The sequence below is a fragment of the Gobio gobio genome (genome assembly GCF_949357685.1).
Source record: "Gobio gobio genome assembly, chromosome: 20".
Classification (NCBI taxonomy): Eukaryota; Metazoa; Chordata; class Actinopteri; order Cypriniformes; family Gobionidae; genus Gobio; species Gobio gobio.
The window spans coordinates 36,677,657-36,693,032 of record NC_137113.1 but is presented as its reverse complement, the minus strand read 5'-3'; the positions used below and the strand labels follow the sequence as shown (position 1 = coordinate 36,693,032).

The 15,376-nt window shown below is 37.4% G+C and overlaps 2 protein-coding genes across 3 annotated transcripts in view; one reads left to right on the top strand and one right to left on the bottom strand.

Annotated features, from left to right (window-relative positions):
- The window catches only part of p4ha1a (prolyl 4-hydroxylase, alpha polypeptide I a), a 36,001-nt gene extending 33,919 nt beyond the window's left edge, over nucleotides 1–2,082 (top strand). For both annotated transcript variants that reach the window (XM_079801275.1, XM_079801274.1), the window contains exons 14-15: nucleotides 400–496; nucleotides 1,588–2,082. In XM_079801275.1, the coding sequence (XP_079657401.1) occupies nucleotides 400–496; nucleotides 1,588–1,658 (168 nt within the window). In that variant the 3' untranslated portion in view covers nucleotides 1,659–2,082. The remainder of the gene's footprint in view (nucleotides 1–399; nucleotides 497–1,587) is intronic.
- Nucleotides 2,083–2,852: 770 nt separating this feature from the next.
- Nucleotides 2,853–14,647, bottom strand: arg1 (arginase 1). Its single transcript, XM_079845492.1, has 8 exons — nucleotides 14,499–14,647; nucleotides 14,299–14,371; nucleotides 10,435–10,609; nucleotides 10,175–10,334; nucleotides 7,579–7,673; nucleotides 7,359–7,463; nucleotides 7,122–7,258; nucleotides 2,853–4,260 (listed from the first exon to the last, which is right to left on the bottom strand). Exons 1-8 carry the CDS (start codon nucleotides 14,601–14,603, stop codon nucleotides 4,097–4,099), a joined length of 1,014 nt encoding a protein of 337 aa, XP_079701618.1. The 5' UTR covers nucleotides 14,604–14,647; the 3' UTR covers nucleotides 2,853–4,096.
- Nucleotides 14,648–15,376: the final 729 nt, after the last annotated feature.

The following is a 15,376-nucleotide window of genomic DNA, read 5'->3' as shown; positions in this document are numbered from 1 at the left end:
ATCTGCAAGTGCAACACTTTTAAGATATAAAGTACACTACAAGTACGCATTCAGTACAATTAAGCACACTTTCTTTTTCACTAGGGATGACCATGTAGAGTCTATTTTAGATAATTTGATGTGCATTAAATACAATTCATTTATATTATTATGCAACATTACTCAGTAACCGTAGTTGACTAAACACATTTCTGCTGTTCCACAGTATATACAGCTATGGAAAAAATTAAGAGAAATCAATGTTAAGTGGTGTCATACCAAGTCATAGAAACAGGTACAGAAAAGATGTCATGGACATTGCTTTATTTTTTTAAGTAGATGGATCACTATGGATTGGATCTTGAAACAATTGCGTTTTCTATTAAGAATTATCACTTAACATTTTGTGTCTGTGTTTAGGGTACGGCTGTATTCTGGTATAATCTGTTTCCCAACGGAGAGGGCGATTACAGCACGAGACACGCAGCATGCCCGGTACTGGTGGGAAACAAGTGGGGTGAGTGTTACAGACACAATGTGTTGAAAAATCAAAAATGCATCATATAATTCTATAAAAAATAGGGCTGTCAAAAGATTAATCGCGATTAATCTCATCCAAAATAAAAGTTTGTGTTTACATAATATATGTGTGTGTACTGTGTATAATTATTATTTATATATAAAAACACACACAAGCATGTATATTTAAGAAAAATGTATTATATTATATATAAAATATTTATATTTATATATAATATAAATTATATAAATGTATATACAGTATATACATGCAAATATTTCTTAAATATATACATGAATGTGTTTGTATTTATATATACATAATAATTATACAGAGTACACACAAATATATTATGTAAACACAAACTTTTATTTTGGATGTGATTAATCGCGATTAATCTTTTGACAGCCCTAATAAAAAAGCATTATGATGTTACCATCATAATTATCATTTATTAAAATAAATGATTAATCTATTTAAAAAAAAGTATGATTTTATCATACTTTCAGAAAGTGAAGACAAAAAAAAGTTTATTTTTAATGACTTTATTGTGTTACTATAATGTATTATTGTGGCACATTGTTCAACTGTGTTACCATCAGCATTAAACTCTCTTTCTAATAATGTATGCACTTGAACAAATATTTAGTAATGTCAGATTAAACTAGCAACTCGTTTTATTTTATTTTACTAGAATTTCTTGCTGTTTTAGAATGTAAGCACATTGTAGTTGACATAATTCATCATTTAAGTCTTGAATTCCTGTTATGTCAACCCTGTTACCATCATAATTATCCCTTGTCAAAATAACGCATTCAATTAAATTCAGTTTCTAATCATTTATGCACCTGAGCAAATTGTTAGTAATGTCAAATTACTAAATACCAACCCTATCTTCTAAAACTTGCTAAACTTTTATAAACTCTCAACCCTGTTACTTTTCTGAAAACATGGTTCTAAATATATTGACATATATCAACCTTTTAATATCTTGAGATGGTTCAATGGATTTCTTAAATAAAATTCAAAGAACTATCCAATTTGTCTATTTCATTCTTTCTTTCTTTCTCTCATTGCCTACCCGTTAGTGTCAAATAAATGGATCCACGAGAGAGGTCAGGAATTCAGGAGGCCATGCAACCTGAAAGAGACAGATTGATCAAAGCCTTCACCCATCATCCACATGCACTCCTCCTCCTGGACTCTGAACAGACTCTGAAAACAGCTTCCTCCCTGCTGTTCATGTCCACTGTGTCCGCAGCAGCCTACGTGTGACCCGTCACATTTATTTTTAATTGAAGAGTACATGTGTGTGAGAGCCAGCCTTTGGGTTACATTACCTCTCTGTTAGTGCCTTTTATCATTGCACAGTATGGCTTCAAAGGAAGCAGCTATTCCTGACAACACTCCCATTACAACAGGCCTTTAGCTATTGAGTTGTACAATAGCATCAGATCAGAGCACTGCAGTGACATCATATCTCCAACACTTATTCTGACTGACCGCCAGACCAAAGTGACGAATGACAGAAAATGCACAGAATGATCAGGAATGGTCTAATAATAAAAATGATTTTTCCAAAATGAATCTCTTTGCTTTATTTTGCGCATTTGTTAGAATAGCACTGTATTCACCTCTCCTGTTTATATAAATATTATAAATACTAATAATATATCATACTCTTATCATTATTACAAAATTAAGTGCAATTATTTATGAGTGATTTTTACATCTTCCATCATTTAGGTTAAAACTAAATGCCAATGCGTAATTATGGCAAATGATATCTACGTACAAATTATATTATAGTTTACATTGAAAAGTAAACAAAGCATTTTCAATAAATAAAAAAAAAAACTATTAAATATAATTTGAATTTAGTGAAAAAAAACATTTGGAACACATTTTGATTATGTTTAAAGCTGCTGTCCGTAACTTTTTTTGTGTTCAAGATTTACAAATATTATATAATGAGAATGTACACCATGAATCCATTTTTCAAACCGTGTTTTTGTCTTACCCTGAATCATTATGGTAAACTTATAATAAGGGTTTATATTGGGACTATTTCAGACCGGTCTGGTAGGAACCACTGTGGAGGAGCACAGTCCCTGCCCTGCGTGACTCGCCATAGACATAAACAGAGAGAAGTAGCTCCGGCTGCAATGTTCGTCCGCGAGACGCATGCAGTTTTGTTTATTAACCGCTAGAGGGCAAAACGTTACGGGAAACAAGAGTCTTTAAAAAAAAAAGTGGACGAGTTAATAAAGTTTTTGTTCAGTATCTTTTGATGCACCAGTCTTTATGTCTCATATTGTCACGGGTGTGTGCAGGCAGGAAGACAGGCAGATATATAATTCCAAATGTGGTTTAATCTCAAATAAAGGCAAGACGGGCAGATGGACAACAGCACAACACACATAATTGTGACCGGACAATGAACAAGAGGAACTTAAATAGCAGACAGAGACGAGTTGCGAGAGACTAAACACAGCTGAATAGAACTTAACATGGGTAACCAAGGAAACAGACAAGTGGCGGGAAACTAAGACAAAGGAACATATGACCGAATCAAAACAACAGAAAGATCAGACGGACATGTGACGCATATAGTATAAGGTAGTGCGAATAAGGAGCTCATACTCAATGAAAAAAACACCTCAGTTTTATTCAGATTCACAAACTGAACAAAAATATGCAATTTGTTGCAGTTGCTGATATTTGAGAGGCATTTTAAAATAATGGTAAAATTCCTTTTACTTGCAACAGAAAGCATTTCACGAGTTCACACTTGCATATAATTTATAGAGTAAATTTAAATGCATATTTGGCGTGCTGTCCGGGGGGAGGGCATCCAGCTTCGAGATAAGACTGCTGCGTATAAGTTACCCAGCTAACAGGAAACATTTCCATAACTTTCACTAACGTTATGTAAAAGTTAGAAAAAAACATTCCTAAAATAATGTTTCAGGAACATTCTTAATACATTATCGTAATGTTGAGAGGAAACATTCTTAGAACAACACTGTTGGAACGTTCTTATGATGTTGTGCTTGACTGATGTTCTCATAACGCTGAGCGAAAACGTTCTCACAACAACTTTCTGTTAGCTGGGTATTTACCTCTTGTTGTTGATTAGCTGAGTGTGCTCTCCACTTGAGTCAATTATCTGAACGTGCTCCTCCCGAACCTTTTTAATAAAACATCCTTTAGTACATTGTGTACAGATTTTTTTCAGCAAAGTTTTGATCATGTTGATAAATTAGTGTCCATTTAGAGAAATTTGCATATCAAATATGACACTAGCTTTATAGGGTTAAATAGGGTTTAAATAGCTTTATAGGGTTTACTTGGTTTAGTTTTTTGCAACAATGGCTTTTCGATTTTCAAACATACTTTATATATAGTATAGTTTTTGCATTCACTAGGGAAATACTGTGGTATAATTTGCATATATCTTTGGAATTAATTTTTATACAATAATAAAATAAAGGTGAATTACAATTTAGTATTTTTAAATTCAGAACGACATGATAGTAACTATAATATAAAGGAACCAAAATAACAAGACTGAAGCCTGAAAAGAAACCCTGTGATTTATGGATTTGGTATTTTGTAATCTGGCTCATGCGAGCCCTCGCGGACCCGTCCGAAGCAGCCCAGTAACAGATCCACAGCAGCGTTCAGTGTTGACGTAATTTCATCCTCCGTTTTGCCCAGCTTTGGGTTCACTTCCACCATGTCTACAGCAGAGAGAAGCCCTGGAGTAAAGTCAAGAAGAAAGTCAACAGGCCAAACAGTCCATAAATTGCAAAGCAATAGCCAAACACAAAAACATTCTAATTATGTGGCTTTTAAATAAGTGATGCTGATATCTAGAATGTAGGGCATAATGTAGATTTTTTTATAATTAATTTATTAACTCACTTTTAATTTAGCTACTCAGTATTTTCCCTGTTCTACTCTTGGGGCCCTATCATACACCCGGCGCAATGCGACGCAAGTGTTTTTTGCTAGTTTCAGCCCAACACAGTTATCATTTTCACGTCCAGCACCATGTTTAAATAGCAAATGCACTTGCAACCATCTGTTCGCCTATGGGCGTGCTTGTCTAAAAAACGAGGTGTGTTCAGGTGTATTGTTCGCACGTTGCTATTTTGAGGCAACTGAAAACGACTACGCCATTGACCAACAAAAACCTGGTCTGAAGTCAATGGCGCGGTATTTTTTGTGTTATTAAAAGTGCGTGTTAGTAATATGCGTCTATAGAAGAGTGCAGAACGCGCATACACTCTGCTTATTACACACACAGGGACGCGTAGCTGCACATAAACATTTTTAAATATTAAAAATAAAAGGATTCGTCTTTGGAGAAGCGTTCAGTCTTTCCACTCGCAAATTCCACTGTGTAAATAGTGAATCCGCCATGGTGCAAGCGCAACTGGCTTTTAAAGGGAATGGGAGATGAGACTCTGATTGGTTTATTGCACATTACGCCCAAAACACACCCATGACTCATTAAGAGACTGGGTACAACCCTTTTGGACCATGCGCCAGGCATGCCGGCCATTTTTTCTGTTGTTAAACTAGCAAAAGTAGATTCGGACACGCCCTAAGTACTGACACAAGGTGGCGCTAACACATCAGCCAAGTGGGCTCAGTTTTTGGTTAAAAATCTCAGAAAGCCCAAAATCAGCCTGAAAGTCATTGTGGCAAGCAGGGCAGAGCCGAGAGCCCGTGGGAACGGAGTCTCGGATAAAAGGAGGAGTGGACTTGGACTTTATGTTGTTGTTTTGTTTTAGTTTAAGCGGCAGTCGTTCTTTTTCAGGTAACAAGTAAAGTAATACATTAATTTTAAATTTGTAAAACAGTGTCTGAGTTACTTTTTCAAACAATTAATGCAAGTTACCACCATTTATTAACTGACACCTTTCCTGACCCCATGTTGAGAACAGGGGAGTAAGTTACAGAGACGTGCAAGTTAAAAGTGCTCCAAGCGATGTCACGCTTTTTTTGGGGCCAAAACCTTTTTTGTCACATACAGCAAACATCTCCTCGCTATCCGCTAGCTGCCTGTCCCCAGAACACACTGTAAAAAACGCAGTCTCTGTAGTCCGCCTAAGCTCCACAAACTGCAACAAAAACAAACCTGGGCAGTCTGGACCACGAAGTACAGCAAACAGTGCTCCAGCCAATAGCCGACAAGGACAGGGAGGAGATGTTTGCTGTATGTGACAAAAAAATGTTTTGGCCTAAAAAACGCGTGACATCGCTTAGAGCACCTTTAATGAGGCACAAGAACAGATTCAACTCTTTTTTGGTATTCCTCAATATGAATAAAAACTGAAATGCAAACTCAGAATATTACGCAAACCTGAAATAATTTAATATGTAATGTTAACTAACACAAATGCATACTTTATGTATCTAATCTCACTTTAACCAATGTCTTTGCCTTCAATGATTCAACTCAACCATACTAATAAGTAAAAATTGCTTTAGTTTCATTTTTGTTTTGATTGCTCAAGGGGCTGCGTCCGAAATCGCATACTCTCTTCAGTATTTTGAATGAATAATTACTTCACGACCGCTAAATAATTACGTTCTATATAGTATGCATATGTGTCATAAGAATGTAATCCGGACAGACTACATTCGCTTTGTTGTCATTATCATGTGACCTATCGGCGTCAATTGCGTCGCTTCACCTCCATTCATAAACCTTTCCTGTGGCTTCATGGGATAGTAAAGTGCCCATTGTATGCACACTTCAGTATCCCGGCAGAAGTAGAAGGTACTTTTTGCCAACTCTTTTATGAGTATAGTGAATTTAGACATACTACTTTTGTCACATACTGTTTTTCGCCTACTATATAGTAGGTAAGTATGCGATTTCAGATGCAGCCAGAGTGTTGTGCATCTCTTTCATCCTATTCTTCTGCAATCCAGAATGGCAGCACAGCTGAAAGGTTTGAGTTGTGCCCTCTACTGTACAGGCGTGTACTTGCATTTCCTTCAGCCTGAGCCGGCTTATTTAACTTTTGGTTTGAAAGGGCCTACAATTCCAGCCCAGGTGAGAAAAATTAACGCAAAAGTAATGTAACACATTTCTTTCAATAAAAAGTTACTAAGTAACGCAATTAAAGGTGCGGTATGTAGGATTGAAATGGGTACTGCAGTCCAAATTCAAAATATTGGAGTGCGTTGTTTATGGATGCCGTGGCTTTTTAGGTCGGGTAGAATCTGCGCTCTCTGACCCGGTTTATTCGCTGGCTTCCATGGCTGCAATACGATGTGTTTTCCGGCAACTGGCAAACTGTGGTATCGGAATACTATTGGGTAAACTGGCAGCGTGCGGTATTGCACAGACCAAAACAAAAACAGACATACCGACACAGAACGCACATTTCAAAGTAGAATAACTGGCTGTAGCATTGTTTTTCCTGAGAAACAAGTAGGTGAATTTAGCGTGTTTCCTAAATATCTGCAAGCATATTATGGATTTTTTTATGCATTAGTAAAGTGAAAAACTTACATACAGCACCTTTAAGTAATGCAGTATTATACTCCAACACTGCTTATTAATTAGTTCTCTTCTACTTACATATCCTCGTGTTCTCACCTGTTTGACAGATGTGCTCAGTGATGTAAATCCCCTCTCTATAGGTCAGTCCTCCCGCTACAGGTGTGCCTGTTGCAGGTGACACTGATGGGTCCAATGCATCAATGTCAAAACTGAGGTGGATAGGTTTTTTCACCCTGATCCAGAAAGAGCAGGAATGTTTCCACAATAAATAAAGATGAAGATATTTTGAATGAATACAAAAAAGGAGGAAAGATTCCCAAGTAACACACTTACTTTGAAAACATGTGATCACATGTCTGCTCCATAACTTTTGCTATTCCAAGTCGATCAACTTCTGTCATGGAGAACGTTTTGATTCCAAGGTGCTTCAGGATATAACTGTAATGCAAAGTATGAGTTAGACTTCAAAACGAACACTGAAATGGTGAAAAAACGCACTCTGTTTTACTATTATATTGTCCTTTTGATAACATCATAGAATCTACAAACGTACTGCTCTTCTGGGTCCACATCTCGGAGTCCAATGTAGACAATGTCCTTAGCAGCTACACAAGGCTTTAACCATGAGAAATTTGGAATTATGGGAATCTGAGAAAGATTACAAAAAGCGTACAAAATGTTATCAATGTTTCAAATCATAAAGTGTCACCTTAAGTAAAGCTAAAAGACTGGAATTTTTTTTTTTTTAAATCGCATAATTCAATTCATACAATTCAACAGAAATAACTTTTCTGAAATACACAAACAAATGTTTTTTTTAGACAAATTAATGAATAAATATATTTTGCTAAAGTGAAAAAGCCTATTTTACCTTTTTTCATGGCATTTCCCACAAGTCACCTTTATTTATATAGCGCTTTTTACAATGCAGATTGTTTCAAAGCAGCTTCACAGTGTTAAACAGGAAAATAATGCAACAGAATTTGATTCGGCTGTACAGCCGCTCTGGAGAAAACGGTGATGTCATCAGCTCATTTCAATTATCATACAGTGACAATGTTGGCAGATCAGTAATTTAGTTTATATGGTTAATTTAGTTTTTAAACTAAACAGACAGATATTTAGTTGAACATTTAGTGTCCCCAACTGAGCAAGCTAAGCCGAAGGCAACAGTGGCAAGGAACCAAAACTCCATCAGATGGCATAATGGAGAATAATAAACCTTTGGAGAAACCAGGCTCAGTCGGGGTGCCAGTTCTCCTCTGGCCAATTAACAAACAGTGTATGATTATTATTCTGGCAAACTTACAGGTCAGAAGTTATATTAGATCGGAATATTCAAAAGATCGGAGGCAACAAGCCGGAGACGGGTTTATTGAGGATGACATATCGATTAAACAATTATTAAATTGCAATATTCGAAAGATCGGAGCCGTCAGGCCAGAGACGGGTTTATTGAGGATGACATATCGATTAAACAATTATTAAATTGCAATATTCGAAAGATCGGAGCCGTCAGGCCGGAGACGGGTTTATTGAGGATTACATATCGATTAAACAATTATTAAATTGCAATATTCGAAAGATCGGAGCCGTCAGGCCGGAGACGGGTTTATTGAGGATGACATATCGATTAAATAATAATTAAATTGCAATATTCGAAAGATCGGAGCCGTCAGGCCGGAGACGGGTTTATTGAGGATTACATATCGATTAAACAATTATTAAATTGCAATATTCGAAAGATCGGAGCCGTCAGGCCGGAGACGGGTTTATTGAGGATGACATATCGATTAAATAATTATTAAATTGCAATATTCGAAAGATCGGAGCCGTCAGGCCGGAGACGGGTTTATTGAGGATGACATATCGATTAAATAATTATTAAATTGCAATATTCGAAAGATCGGAGCCGTCAGGCCGGAGACGGGTTTATTGAGGATTACATATCGATTAAACAATTATTAAATTGCAATATTCGAAAGATCGGAGCCGTCAGGCCGGAGACGGGTTTATTGAGGATGACATATCGATTAAATAATTATTAAATAGGAATATTCGAAGGATCGGAGTCATCACACCGGAGACGGTTTGATTGAGGATGCCGTGTCTGTGAGGCAATTTCAGAGGGAGTCTAATGCAAAAAATAATGCATAAAGCATAAATGCATAAAGCAAAAATAAATCTAATTTTCATTTACTGCAAATGTGGGGGGGAAAAAAACATTTAAAATGTGAAGTACTCATGGCAGTATATTTTATGACACTGATTAATAAATATTGAATAAACAATTTTTACTGTAATACAGTAAATATGTGACCCCTGGACCACAAAACCAGTCTTAAGTGTACATTTTTTTGAAATTGAGATTTATACATAATCCAAAAGCTGAATAAATAAGCTTTCAATTGATGTATGGTTTGTTAGGATAGGAAAATATTTGGAAGAGATACAAATATTTGAAAATCTGGAATCTGAGGGTGCAAAAAAATCTAAATATTGAGAAAATCGCATTTAAAGTTGTCCAAATGAAGTCTTTAGCAACGCATATTACTACTAATAATACATTTTTAATATATTTACAGTAGGAAATTGACTAAATATCTTCATGGAACATGATCTTTACTTAATATCCTAATGATTTTTGGCATAAAAGAAAAATCGATAATTTTGACATATACAATGTTGTTGGCTATTGCCACAAATATACCCGTGCGACTTATGACTGGTTTTGTGGTTCATTGATAATGAGAATGAGTAATGAAAATCTAATGAGAATCATGAATTAGAAAAACTCAAAAGTTAAATGTTACAATCTTTTAATGGGAATTTCATTAGAATTTCTTAAATTTTCATAAAAATAATGTCTAATGAAAAATAATCATTTCTGGCTAAAATGTGACATGGTTGTGTTTTTGTGAGACACACCAAAGCTTCGTCTTTCTCAAGGAGTTTTATGCAAGTGTCTTTTCTTTTTTTTCCTGAAGTTAGCTGTTAGAGTTTATTAGTTACAAGTGTGCTAAAGGCAGAGATACTGACACCAACCAATGGTCGGGGAGTTAAGATGTTACAGTCGAACATCTATTTTGGAGTTGACTGTGTAACATATTACACAAACTTTAACACAAGGTGCTGAAATGATTAAAGACCTTGGAGTGCAGTTCATGGATGAGGTATGACAGCGGTTGGCCGTGAATGTTTCCCGTTGGCGTGGTCAAAGGTGTGTTGATGTCTGCATGTGCGTCCACCCATAAAACACTCAACTCATGCCTTGAGGCGGCATGACCGGAGATTGAACCAATCGCCAAGCTGTAAGAAACAACATATTGTCCAGAATATGCATACATGTTCATTAATGATTTCCTGCTTCCAAATGTCATATTTAACAGAAGTGGAAGCACACGATCACCTGTGATCTCCTCCCAGCATCACACAAGTGTTGCCATCGCTTTTGACCTTCTGCACAGCTCCTGCGAGCAGCTCATTGGCTCGGCCGACTGCTCTCGGAGACTTCAGCCTGCCAACTGGCTCATCTTTGGGAATTTCTTCAAATGTCAGATTCCCATAATCCTTCACTACACAACCTTGGAGAGGGACAGAGAAGAGGGCTTAAAACAAAGTACAATAAGAATAGTTCACGCAATGCATTATGACCACTGACAGGTGAAGTGAATAACACAGATTATCCCTTCATCATGGCAACTGTTAGTGGGAGGGATATATTAGGCAGCAAGTGAACATTTTGTCCTCAAAAATGTGTTAGAAGCAGAAAAAATGGGCGAGTGTAAGGATTTGAGCGAGTTTGACAAGGGCCAAATTGTGATGTCTAGACGACTGGGTCAGAGCATCTCCGAAACTGCAGCTCTTGTGGTGTGTTCCCGGTCTGCAGTGGTCAGTATCTATCAAAAGGTGTCCAAGGAAGGAACAGTGGTGAACCGGCGACAGGGTCATGGGCGGCCAAGGCTCATTGATGCACCTGGGAAGTGAAGGCTGGCCCGTGTGGTTCGATCAAACAGACGAGCTACTGAAGCTCAAATTGCTCAAGAAGTTAATGCTGGTTCTGATAGAAAGGAGTCAGAATGCACAGTGCATCGCAGTTTGATGCGTATGGAGCTGCATTGCCGCAGACCAGTCAGGGTGCCCATGCTGACCCCTGTCCACAGCCGAAAGCGCCAACAGTGGGCACGTGAGCATCAGAACTGGATCATGGAGCAATGGAAGAAGGTGGCCTGGTCTGAGGAAGCACGTTTTTCTTTTACATCACGTTGATGGCCGGGTGCGTGTGGCACCAGGATGCACTACGGGAAGAAAGCAAGCCGGCAGAGGCAGTGTGATGGTTTGGGCAATGTTCTGCTGGGAAACCTTGGGTCCTGCCATCCATGTGGATGTTACTTTGACACGTACCACCTACCTAAGCATTGTTGCAGGCCATGTACACCCTTTCATGGAAACGGTATTCCCTGGTGGCTGTGGCTCTTTCAGCAGGATAATGTGCCCTGCCACAAAGCAAAAATGGTTCAGGAATGGTTTGAGGAGCACGAGTTTGAGGTGTTGATTTGGCCTCCAAATTCCCCAGATCTCAATCCAATAGAGTATCTGTGGGATGTGCTGAACAAACAAGTCCAATTCCATGGAGGCCCCACCTCGCAACTTACAGGACATAAAGGATCTGCTGCTAACATCTTGGTGCCAGATACCACAGCACACCTTCAGGGGTCTAGTGGAGTCTATGCCTCGATGGGTCAGGGCTGTTTTGACAGCAAAAGGGGGACCAACACAATATTAGGACATTATGTTGTGCCTGATCTGTGCCAGAATTTTAAAAGGGTAAATACAAAGAAGGCTGAAGATTTAACATTGATGCAGTTTGCTTATTCAATTATTAAATGAATGATGCAAAAATCTTGAAAAGAATCTCTAAATGAATGACTCATTTTAGACAGCCTGTCACTGATTTGACTTTTTAGAAATTGAAAGTTTTCCATCAACTCAAGTTAGGGAGTAACAGCATTAAACATTACTGGGTTTGTTTGAGTTAAGATATGCAAATACATGCCGCAATTTTATTTAGTAACCCAATGCACAATATTGCAATACACAGAGAAAGGGGAGTAGTGCCACGTCAGTGTTACTGCTCCTATGAGAACGCATTTTCATAGGTAAATAAATAAAGACAACACATGGCATCACTGATCTACTGTCCCTGTTCATGGCATCAGTCCCTTCAGCTGTTTGTTTAAAGTTTTAAAACATGTGCAATGATAGAGCTAGACAGACCCAGAAGAAGAAAATGATGCATTTAAAGCTCTTTTTACAGAAATGGAAAAGATGAATAACGACTGCATGTGGCCTAAATTCTTAAATTACACATTAGTAGTTGTAGTGTAGTTGACAAATAGAATGTTACCATTTTAACGTCAATATTTAAAGGGTTAGTTCACCCAAAAATTCTAATTCTGTCATTAATTACTCACCTTCATGTTGTTCCCTACCCGTAAGACTTTAGTTAATCTCCCAAACACAACACAGCACAGTCTTCACACAGACAAACGCATCAATCTATCGCTTAATGCCGTTGCGGGTACTCTATTCGTTCCGGTGAAATCACAAAACAAACTGCACACAAACGTGTCCCTGCTCTTAATATACAATAATTGAACATCTTTGATTTAATGAAGGAAAAAAATGATAAGAGGGCGGATTAGAACCTGTAACCTTCAACATGGAATAACAAAAATTCTACCACCAGACCACTAAGGAATTCCAGAGTTAACAGCAGATCTACACTAACCTAAAGGATTATTAGGAACACCATGTGACATGGTGCATTATCCTGCTGGAAGTAGCCATCAGAGGATGGGTACATGGTGGTCATAAAGGGATGGACATGACATGGTCAGAAACAATGCTCAAGTAGGCCGTGGCATTTAAATTATGCCCAATTGGCACTAAGGGGCCTAAAGTATGCCAAGAAAACATCCTCCACACCATTACACCACCACCACCAGCCTGCACAGTGGTAACAAGGCATGATCCATGTTTATCATTCTGTTTACGCCAAATTCTGACTCTACCATCTGAATGTCTCAACAGAAATCGAGACTCATCAGACCAGGCAACATTTTTCCAGTCTTCAACTGTCCAATTTTGGTGAGCTTGTGCAAATTGTAGCCTCTTTTTCCTATTTGTAGTGGAGATGAGTGGTACCCGGTGGGGTCTTCTGCTGTTGTAGCCCATCCGCCTCAAGGTTGTGCGTGTTGTGGCTTCATAAATGCTTTGCTGCATACCTCGGTTGTAACGAGTGGTTATTTCAGTCAAAGTTGCTCTTCTATCAGCTTGAATCAGTCGGGCCATTCTCCTCTGACCTCTAGCATCAACAAGGCATTTTCGCCCACAGGACTGCCGCATACTGGATGTTTTTCCCTTTTCACACCATTCTTTGTAAACCCTAGAAATGGCTGTGCATGAAAATCCCAGTAAAAATGGCTGTGCATGAAAATCCCAGTAACTGAGCAGATTGTGAAATATTCAGACCGGCCCGTCTGGCACCAACAACCATGCCATGCTCAAAACTGCTTAAATCACCTTTCTTTCCCATTCTGACATTCAGTTTGGAGTTCAGGAAATTGTCTTGACCAGAACCACACCCCTAAATGCATTGAAGCAACTGCCATGTGATTGGTTGATTAGATAATTGCATTAATGAGAAATTGAACAGGTGTTCCTAATAATCCTTTAGGTGAGTGTATGTATTTATTCACTAACGGAAAGAATCTCAAGACTAAAAATATATATGACACAAATTTTATTTGCAAATAGTCCCAAAATGATTATTTCCCAGCTAGAATTAGACCTAGAATTTCATTTACTGTTTATTTTTTCTTTATGCTTTATAAAAATTAAAAATTATATAGCTGTCTATGGAGGGGTCAGAGACCTCTCGGATTTCATCAAAAATATCTTAATTTGTGTTTGGAACGACGTGAGGGTAATAAGTATGAGTTATTAATGACAGAATTTTCATTTTGGGGTGAATTAACCCTTTAAGTTAAAGCTTATATGAATGCATAAGTAGCATACATTTTTCAGATGCTATAGCTGGTCACAATTTAAAACTTGTATCTATTTTAATCACATTTTACCTTGTCATGCAGTCTCTTTATATGTACTCTGAAAAAAGGTTGCTTAAAATATTTTAGATGCAATATACTGTAGGCTACTCAAAGATTGCTATCTAAGCAGTGTAAATATCAGGAGGTGTAGTTCGTGGTACCTTGCCCTTTAAGTTTCTGCACCAATCCAGCAGCTCGAATGAGGTCTGCTCCTCTCTGAACACCATCCCTCTGCTGCAGTAAGGCAATAACATGAGCACTAGACCGGCACCATGCATGATTTACATGCAAACATATCATTTTGCATACGTGATTATCATTATTTTGAATGAGAAAAGGAATTGTTTGGCCTTTATCTTACCTGTCCTTTAGAGAAAGGTGCACCTATTATTCCCACACAGTGCTTATGATGGAGGTCTCTCCTGAATATATGGAAAGCGGGTCTTAATCCACTGAAGCGCTTCATCACTGTTACAGTTTATCCAGCAGGAGTCTGGAATAAGCGGCTCTAATCAAAGCAGATTACAGGACGCGTGACGACACGCAGTCCGCCTCATAGTCATTGGGCTGCTCGCGCTGTTCTCTATTAACCTTTTTTTTTTTTTCCCCTTTCTTTTTTGGTCAAGAAAAGTAAATTGGTGCGTGAAATGATATTACCCATTCGTATAATTTGCATACAAATGGGTTCATTAACAAATCAAGCTATTATGAAAATATTAACTTTTCTATTCAAGGAAATACATATTTCTCTAAGCTATATGATCACATTTATTTAAAGTCTTCTCCATTATTAAGGGCTATTATTATATTAAGGCGTTTGAAGTTGCTCCAAACGTGACCCCTGGACCACAAAACCAGTGGGCTGGGTCAACTTTTTGAAATTGAGATTTAGCTACAGTTGAAAGCCGAATAAAGCTTTCCATTGATGTATGGTTTGTTAGGATAGGACAATATTTAGCCGAGATACAACTATTTGAAATTCTGGAATTTGAGGGTGCAAAAAAATCGAAATATTGAGAAAATCGAAAAAAGTTATCCAAATGAAGTAGCCTACGTCTTTAGCAACGCATATTACTACTAATAGGCTACATATATATATATATATATATATATATATATATATATATATATATATATATATATATATATATATATATATATATATATATATATATATATTCACGGTAAGCAATTTAAAAAATATCTTCATGGAACATGATCTTTACATAATATCCTAAA

Excerpts from the sequence above, each read along its gene's own strand:
- arg1 (XM_079845492.1), bottom strand. The coding sequence starts at position 14,603 with ATGAAGCGCTTCAGTGGATTAAGACCCGCTTTCCATATATTCAGGAGA. Across the intron at positions 7,259-7,358 it reads TGTGATCACATGTTTTCAAA|GGTGAAAAAACCTATCCACC; the intron begins GTAAGTGTGTTA and ends TTTCTGGATCAG. Across the intron at positions 4,261-7,121 it reads TGAGCACATCTGTCAAACAG|GGCTTCTCTCTGCTGTAGAC; the intron begins GTGAGAACACGA and ends ACTTTACTCCAG.